This window comes from Musa acuminata, chromosome BXJ1-7, assembly GCF_036884655.1.
Source record: "Musa acuminata AAA Group cultivar baxijiao chromosome BXJ1-7, Cavendish_Baxijiao_AAA, whole genome shotgun sequence".
Lineage (NCBI taxonomy): Eukaryota > Viridiplantae > Streptophyta > Magnoliopsida > Zingiberales > Musaceae > Musa > Musa acuminata.
Genome location: NC_088333.1, coordinates 37,875,001 through 37,883,503, shown reverse-complemented (window position 1 = coordinate 37,883,503; position 8,503 = coordinate 37,875,001). Strand labels below are relative to the sequence as shown.

Here is an 8,503-nt window from a genome sequence, read left to right as displayed (position 1 = left end):
GAACATCTCAAATTTGCTAGCTTGCATGATATAGAACTTGCTATCTTGAACATTACCAAAAGTGCTATCTTATATGTTATAAAACTTGAATATCTAAAACTTGATAGCATGAATGTTCTAAGCATTATATAACACTTGCTAAATCTTCTAGCTCCAAGATTGCATGATGATAAAACTTGATATTATGATTTTCATGCAATAAGTTGAACCAATATCACACACACTTGATTGTAGTACTTCTCCTTTTTGTTGATGACAAAGGGGGAGAAGTATGTTGATGACATGACATGTGATGCATAAGTTTATGCATAAGTTCATGTTGACGTGTTGCAAGTATTCATGATGAATATTGCAATGACTTGAATTCAGTTTGAATTCAAGGTTCTATCAATATGGCATATTGATAGGGGGAGTTTGTTTAAACTCCGGGAGTTAAGTTTAACTCCGTCATCAAGTGGTTGTCATCATCAAAAAGGGGGAGATTGTTGAATCTCGTATTTTGATGATGAAACTACTTGATATATGTTTATGATTTAATCTGCGTTTTGAGTGACGCAGGATGCTTCGATCAGGATGAGACAATTAAAGCAGGAAAATCATATTGTGCCGAAGGAACATGTCAGAAGATTGGACGTCGGGCCAGTGGATCGGTCGACGTATCGACAGAAGGCTTCGGGCCGTGAACTCGGGCATCGGGCCAAGAAGAGCGGGTATTGTGCCAAGGATATCGGAGTTGCGGAGTCAACTGGCCGATTGGGCAATAGGCTGCAGGAGAGGACGATGCGCCGAAGAATCGGACGAAGCGTCGAGGGACCAATGACATGTCGGACAACTTGGTTAATTGCTTAGGATTAATTGTCTCGATCGAAGTTTTGTTTTGTTGTGCAGGATTAACTACGATGAGAGTAAGACAAGCAGCAGGTGTTGCGCCGGAGTCAAGATCAGGATCACGTTGGGAGTTCGAGAGTTCGACGGAAGTTCGGACGGTCGTCGGAGGTTCAGCGAGAACAGATCCGAGAAGTCCAGAAGCTTGCCAAGCGAAGCTCGTCGGAACTCGCCAAGTGGATCGTCGCAAAGTCCAGGAGTATGCCGGATGTCCGCAGAAGGATCACCGAGGGTTATCGGTTGATCGACAGAAGTTGGCCGGAAACTCGCCGGAAGAAGCGATTGACGCATCGGAGCAAAGCTGCAGAAGTTGTCTTAAGAGTTAATCGTAGTTAGCATGATGATTAAGCATGAAAATGGGAGGTGATCCCATTAGCTTAATCTTGGGGCAATTGGGCCCCTGAAAAGATTCAAAGTGGGCCGAATGGAGTGAACCATTCGGACCCTGATTGCACCAGGAGGTGCAACCGCCCCAGCCAGGAGGTGCAACCGCCTGGGCTGTGGGGTTGGGAGGTGCAACCGCCCCAGCCAGGAGGTGCAACCGCCTGGGCTGTGGGGTTGGGAGGTGCAACCGCCCCAGCCAAGAGGTTGCACCGCCAGAGCTCAAGTTCCGAGCTCTGCCAGGCGATGCAACCACCGAGCTCAGTCTTCGAGCTCTGGCAGAGAGGTGCATCAGCCTGAGCTCAGTCTCGAGCTCTGCCAGGTGATGCATTCACCAAGCTCAGTCTTCGAGCTCTGGCAGAGAGGTGCATCAGCCTGAGCTCAGTTTCGAGCTCTGCCAGGTGATGCAACCACCGAGCTCAGATTTCGAGCTCTGCCAGGTGATGCAACCACCAAGCTCAGTCTTCGAGCTCTGTCAGGTGATGCAACCATCAAGCTCAGTCTTCGAGCTCTGGCAGAGAAGAGCAATCGGCTGAGCTCAGTCTTCGAGCTCTGCCAGGCGGTGCCACCTCTCCAGTCGAGAGGTGCAACCGCCTGATCCCAGAATTCTGGGATTTGATCGATTTGATCGTTTTGAGCTCGAATTTTGAATTGGGTTGGGGCCTATAAATACCCCACCCATTCAGCACTGAAAAGATACAGACCTACACCGAAATCTTGATCTTTTCTGTGATTCTAAGAGCTCAAAAGTGTTGTAAATCCTTTAAGTCTCCTCCTTCTGTTCTTCAAGTTTTCAGTTGTAAAGTGAGGAGAGAAAGGTCTGTAAAGGTTGTCTCCTGAGCCTGTCAAAAGGAGAGAAACTGTAAAAGGGCAGTTAGCCTTCGCCCATTGAAGGAAGGCACCTAGTTGACGTCGGCAACCTCGTCGGTGGAGGGAGCCAAAAGTGGAGTAGGTCAAGGTTGACCGAACCACTCTAAATCTCTGGTTTGCGTTTATTTTCGAGCACTTTATCATTACTGCAAACCTCCTCCATTGCTACTGCTTTCTGCGCTTTCACGAACAAGTTCTAAGTGCTGTTCTTCCGAATCTTCATTCAGACGTAAATCGGCTTTCCTCGCTCAATCATCAGATTTCAGTTCACGTTTACGTCTTGATTTCAACTGCATACTGCCTTCTGCGAGTATACAAACAAGTTTCAACGTTTAGACGTAAATCTGAGTTTAAGACGTAAATCTGAGTTTAGACGTAAATCTGCGTTTAGACGTAAAACTGCGTTTAGACGTAAATCTGCGTTTAGACGTAAATCTGCGTTTAGACGTAAATCTGCGTTTAGACGTAAATCTGAGTTTAGACGTAAATCTGCGTTTAGACGTAAATCTGCGTTTAGACGTAAATCTGCGTTTAGACGTAAAACTGCGTTTAGACGTAAATCTGAGTTTAGACGTAAACTGCGCTTAGACGCAAAACTGCGCTTAAACGCAATCTGCGCTTAGACGCAAACTGCACTTAGATACAAACTGAGAATTTGCTTTTGCATCATAATAGTTTTTGAACGAACGCAGCTTTTGGTTTTTAATCGCTGTAAGATTTCCGCTGCACTAATTCACCCCCCCCCCCCTCTTAGTGCTCTCGATCCTAACATATACTTGCTAAAAAAATAATAATAGGATGAGGAGTTTACTATTAAATATCTTATGCCAACGATTTTGAAATATTGAATACATGACATAATGCATGCTCACTTAAATAAAACTATAAAAGTTTATACTTACTAAGTGATGATTTGAATTCTCTTTTATAAGAATACTAATACCTCAAGTGATTGGGTTGGGAAGTAAGCACGTGCAAATTTATACCTGCGCAAATATGAATGATGATCTACAGACATTTTGTATGTGTAAATTTTAGATATATTTTATTTATATATTTTATTATTATTAAAAATTATAATTGTTAATAAATATCAAAAATATTGTGTATATGCGAAACTTCATCATTTTATCTAGTAAATTAGAATGTTTTAATCGTAAGATTGTCTAATTTATATTATACTTTTATCGATAATAATAAAAAAAATTAAAATATAATATCTTACTTTAATCATATGTATACATACGGTATGGATAGAAGTATAAGTAGAGTGTTACAAATACTCTTATATTTTTGATATAATAGAGCTTTTAAAGAGTATTAGTATAATAAAAATTAAATATAACTATATATAAAATATAATATAATATAAATTTTTATATTTTGAAGGAATATATACACATGTTAAAATTAATTATAAAGAATAAATAGATAAAAGATGTCCACACTCTAAAGTGACATCTCACATCAAATGTCCCCATCCAACGCGTTGCAAATGTGCCACTCTATGGGCGGCCGAAACCACTTCGGCGAAGCCACCACGCACCCACCTGCAATCTCCTTCGCTTCCTTTCACCTCACTCCACTCGATCATGCCATTGTCTTCCTCTTTCATTGTCTTCACGTGCCACTTCTTCTTCCTTTTACGTCACCTTGTCCAACAACAGATGAAGCACTTGCTTTTCCTGTGAAGTATCCGATCCTTTTACATGTACATGGATTGCATCATGTACACCATGCAAAGAACAGCAGCAGCAGAAGAAGAAGAGCAAGAAATGAATCGGTCCGTACCTTTTTCCTGTGCTCTCTAAAGTGAGACAGTCACACACCATCCATTATTCTACTGCTTCATGGGCCATGTGTTTTCTCTTCGGCTATTCTTATTCGGTTTGCTGTTCCTCCACTTGTTTCCACCACTCGAAAAAGCAGGAAGCAAAGAGGCATATCATCAGTCTGTGTCTCACCTTCTTCTCTAAGTTTCTTCTCTGTTACCAGAAGAAACAGGAGGAGGGTTTAAAAGAAGGCAGACAGGTAAGAGGGAGGAGAGAAGAGAAGCAATGGAGAAAGGAGGAGAGAGGTTAGTGGGAAGATCCCACTTCTCACTCACATGCAGACTCTTGAGCCAGTACTTGAAGAAGAATGGCAGCTTTGGTGACCTTGGTCTTCTGCTGGCTCCAAGACCAATTGACCACCAAGCTAAAGGTCAGATTCTAATGATCTATGGTGTCCTAGTTTGATCTCGACACTGAATCTTTTTCTGAGTCTCCCAGATTTGCAGTGTTTGTACTTTGATCTTAGTCAGAGAAATAATACAACCAAGTTTTCGTTCACCAATTCTTATTTCTTAATGTTCTGCCTTTTTCTTCATCTTTCAGGGAATTTTTGGGTACCCAACACCATCTGCTTCAAACCAGGAAATGAAGTCTCAGGAATGGATCATCACCATGCTGACAAAAGTACAGATAAAAATGCTTCAAATTCTCTGGAGCTGATGGTTTCCCAGCACTCCATCAGCCTTAACTCTTCTGCCATTCCGAGAACAGAGGAATCTACCAAACCTTCGGATGCTAAGTAAGATTTAGCTCCAAAACTATCTGTTTCTTTCATGTTTCCAGCTAAAGAATATAATTCTAAGATGGATACCTCAGGGAGATTGGGAAGGACCAGTTGACGATCTTCTACGGCGGACAGATTCTGGTGTTCGACAATTTCCCCGCAGACAAGGCCAAAGATCTGCTGCTCATGGCGAGCAAAGAGAGCATTGCAGATCCTGCAGCTGACTGCACCTCGAATGAACCGGCGGTGGCGCTGCAGAGTAGTCTGCCAGAGCCCGGCCAGGCTAATTCTTCCGGTAATTACCCTTCGTTAACATTCTTGATGCTTCTTCACATCATGCTCATGGATCCTCCATTGGTGACAGACATGCCCATAGCGAGGAGGAACTCCCTCAACCGATTCCTTGGGAAGAGGAAGGACCGGTCGGTACTTCTCCCTCGTAATTTTCCTTTGCTTCCCCATGATTGTGTGTTGATCCTGAGCTCTGAACTTTTAGGATGGGCCATGCACCATATCAAGTCCATGGTGGATCAGCAGGGCCGGCGGCGGCAAAGCCAGCGGAGAACCAGCCATGGCTCAGCTTGGGTCCTAAACCAGAAAGCAATTCTCAGAGTAGCAGATAGCTTGAGATCAAGACGTTGATTTGTAGGCACTGTTCCCCTGCATCCTGCTTGGTTGAGACCAAGACATGCCTGGGGATGTGCAAGTAGTCCTCCCATTGTTTCTTACGATGCTGCTATATGTTAAGACCTTCTTTTGGTACATCGTCTTCTTCTCTCTGCTTGACGAAGGAAGGCTTTTGTGACCCCATACCAATCGAACCGATCCTGACCATCCGATGGAGAGAATCGAAAAGGAGCCCGAATCGTAAGGCGCCGCAAGGCGATCCCGCACAAGATGCCTCGCTCACGTATGAATTGACACGTGGACGGACCATTCCCTGTTGGCGAGAGAGGGGGCGTAAGCATCATTGTTGGGGGCAAAACTGTCATTCTAGTTTCGACTATAAACAGGCCCTTCTTTTTCTCCTCCCTTTCCTCTCCTCGCTCTTCTCTGTTTCTCTCGACAGCCCTTCGTTTCCTTCCGCAATGGCAGCATCTCCTCCCTGTTCGTGAACGCCTCTCCATCTGCGATGCCTCGGAAGGTGATCTCCGTCCCAAGCACGCAATCCTATCTTGAATCTTTTTCCTCTTTATGATCCCATGATTAAACAATTTCTGGCTCTGATCTTAAAAAAGATGTTTTTGGTCTCTTTGTTTCCACATTGATTCGGTGCTATTCCAATCCAATTCTTTACGCAATAGAGATTCTTATTTCCTGTTGGAAATTGATATGTTGATGGTCGTATTTCATGACTTTCTGGCGGAACATCTGCTTGTTTTGGTTTACCTTATGAGCCAACATGACATTGATCGAAAATGCCAAGTTGGTACAGGCACTACATACATTTCCCTTTAAATTAATTGTTCTTATGTTTCTTTGATGCAATCATGACGTTCTTGTAATGTGGCAATGTAATAAGGAACCTGTGTGGATGATAGAACATTCCGGCTGCAATTTGAAGAAAATATTAGGGTGTTTATTTGAGTATGTTTTATATTATTTTGAGAAAAGGTTAGGCTGTTGATGCATACCAAGATACACATAATCTGATTCGATTATATTTAAGCCCTTTTTGCAATTGGAAGCAAGAAACTACAAGACATAATCCTGGATTGTCTGTATTTGATGCGTTCTTCTATTTAAAGAAATCAAGGAAGAAAATTCCAACTGCATTATGCTCGTGCAATGTGTACTGTCTATAGGGCCCATAAATTCCATGTTTTGGGCCATTTTGGAATATGATTAGTGATACAGTGATGCTAATCACCACATGCCTTCATGTTTGTTCAATCGCCATAAGTTCTGAAGATGTTTTTACTGCTTCATACCATGTGTCATTGTTTTAATCGTTTGATGGGTGTCCCAAGCTGAGGGCTACCATTGTTTTAAGCCTAATCATTTTGATAGATTCAGAAGAAACATCACAATAGCATTCTTCTTCTTTTTTTTAATTTGAAAAGCATTTTCATTCAATTAAATGATATATGATACTCACATGTGGACTTGAGTCTGAAACCTATCACTTGTGCAGTAATATACTAACCAACTTGGATGCCTCAACAAAGACATTCTTCTTCAGTTTAAATTTGAATTGTATATTTGTGGCAGCAGGCAGTGTGTTACAATGTTGTGCTCCTTCCCATCAAGCCATGGATTAAGCAGTTCAATATTTCCTTGATCTGCATCGTCATTGTACCAATTGATAGAGATTCATCACCAGTCTAAAACGAAGTTTTATTAGGTTAAGAATACATTGGTACTACATAAAGGCCTTATTTCTTTGATTTGAGTATGATAATATTTTTAGAAGCTGAAACTTAATTAAACATTGTGCCAGGTGAAATTTGATCAAATCTGTGCTTTTTAAAACTTTGCATTTGATTTTATTAGCATTCAGGCATTGGACTCCATCTTGGTGTTATTTATTTTGCTTCCCAATAATTAACCAAAGTTTTGTCTTGTACAGTCAGAAGAACTATGAATTCTTGTGATCACTGATTCTTGGTGTGCCTGATTCATCACTGTTGGTACTCTGTGTGTCCATTGCTTGTTAAGTCCTCCCACCATGAGCGACGAAAGTGTGAAGATGACAGGGATCTGGCAGATAGTAAGACTCAGAGAGATGCTGCATAAATGGCAATTGGTTGCCCTCAGTAAAAAGGAGGAGCAACCATGTTCATCTGGTATTCCCCCTTCTGTCGACAAGCGCCTAAAGAATGTGTTGTCCCAATGTGACTCAGATGAAGAGAGCTGCCAAAGCCCGCAACCCCCACCTGATGTCCCCAAGGGTCACTGCCCGGTCTACATAGGACCAGAGCAGCGGAGGTTCGTCATACCGACAAGTTACCTGAGCCTTCCAGTGTTTAAACTGCTCCTAGAGAAGGCTGAGGAGGAGTTTGGATTTGATCATCGGGGCGCGCTCATGATCCCTTGTGAGGTGGAAACTTTCAAGTATATTCTCCTCTGCATGGAAAGATATAAAAAGGGCCTCATTGATGATGGTGAGTTCCTATTTCATTCCCTTTATTGTCTATCCAAACTCAAGCTTGTCCTTTTTGCTGCATAGTTTGCACAGATTTTCATACCACTTGCTCTAGCAGTCTATATTCCAAGTTTTCATGATAGTTAAATTCTATGGAACCTAGGAATGGTCGTCCAAAACATAATAGAAGAAATAGAAAACTCACTTCTGACTCAATTACAAGGGAAAAGAGAAACAAAAGGTAGAGTGAGATGCCAGCATATCCCACTTATTCATTCTTCTGTTTTGCTTCTGCAGAAGGAAATCCAACAGGCTTAGAGGAATAGTACTACTTGGACTTGTTTGCATTCTGCAGTGTGGAAGGCCTGATTCATTTACAGCTAAGTGGTTGCCTTCTGATCAAAGATAGAGATTTCGTTTTTGCTAAGACAAATTTGTTGGAATCCTATGTACTCAGTGTATTGCGTGTAAGGATTTGAGGTTCAACCCTTTCTGTTTTCCTTCTTCTTCCCTTCTTTTCCTTATGAATCAATGGGTTTGCTGTACTGGTTCTTTACAGTCTCGAGAAATGATTCTGTTAACATGTGACTATTGTGATCCTTGGTTTCGATTAATCCACTTTTGTTGGTTATTACATGTCTAATGTCTGCATGTTTATATCATTAGAGTATGTCACAGTAGGTGGGTACTCTATTCCGTTTTAATGAACCTTAAATCGTCGTCGCC

The 8,503-nt window shown here is 42.0% G+C and overlaps 2 protein-coding genes across 3 annotated transcripts; both read left to right on the top strand.

Moving 5' to 3' along the window:
- Positions 1-3,797: 3,797 nt before the first annotated feature.
- On the top strand, positions 3,798-5,454 carry LOC103992338 (protein TIFY 10a). Its single transcript, XM_009411982.3, has 5 exons — positions 3,798-4,338; positions 4,512-4,707; positions 4,785-4,987; positions 5,057-5,114; positions 5,189-5,454. The coding sequence occupies exons 1-5, from the start codon at positions 4,194-4,196 to the stop codon at positions 5,313-5,315; spliced, it is 729 nt and encodes a 242-aa protein (XP_009410257.2). The 5' UTR covers positions 3,798-4,193; the 3' UTR covers positions 5,316-5,454.
- A 148-nt stretch (positions 5,455-5,602) lies between these two features.
- Positions 5,603-8,413, top strand: LOC135679223 (protein SMALL AUXIN UP-REGULATED RNA 12-like). Of its 2 annotated transcripts, XM_065192724.1 has the most exons (3): positions 5,603-5,836; positions 7,262-7,796; positions 8,075-8,413. In XM_065192724.1, exons 2-3 carry the CDS (start codon positions 7,361-7,363, stop codon positions 8,101-8,103), a joined length of 465 nt encoding a protein of 154 aa, XP_065048796.1. In that variant the 5' UTR covers positions 5,603-5,836; positions 7,262-7,360; the 3' UTR covers positions 8,104-8,413. The 2 variants fall into 2 exon arrangements, with proteins under 2 accessions (XP_065048796.1, XP_065048797.1); XM_065192725.1 differs by having other exon boundaries at positions 5,603-7,796.
- The last annotated feature ends 90 nt before the right edge of the window (positions 8,414-8,503 follow it).

Bases quoted from the DNA above. Each gene is read 5' to 3' on its own strand.
- LOC103992338 (XM_009411982.3), top strand. From the start codon at position 4,194: ATGGAGAAAGGAGGAGAGAGGTTAGTGGGAAGATCCCACTTCTCACTC. The intron at 4,988-5,056 runs GTAATTACCCTT...CATTGGTGACAG, and splicing joins CGGCCAGGCTAATTCTTCCG to ACATGCCCATAGCGAGGAGG. The intron at 5,115-5,188 runs GTCGGTACTTCT...CTGAACTTTTAG, and splicing joins CTTGGGAAGAGGAAGGACCG to GATGGGCCATGCACCATATC.
- LOC135679223 (XM_065192724.1), top strand. From the start codon at position 7,361: ATGAGCGACGAAAGTGTGAAGATGACAGGGATCTGGCAGATAGTAAGA. The intron at 7,797-8,074 runs GTGAGTTCCTAT...TTGCTTCTGCAG, and splicing joins AAAGGGCCTCATTGATGATG to AAGGAAATCCAACAGGCTTA.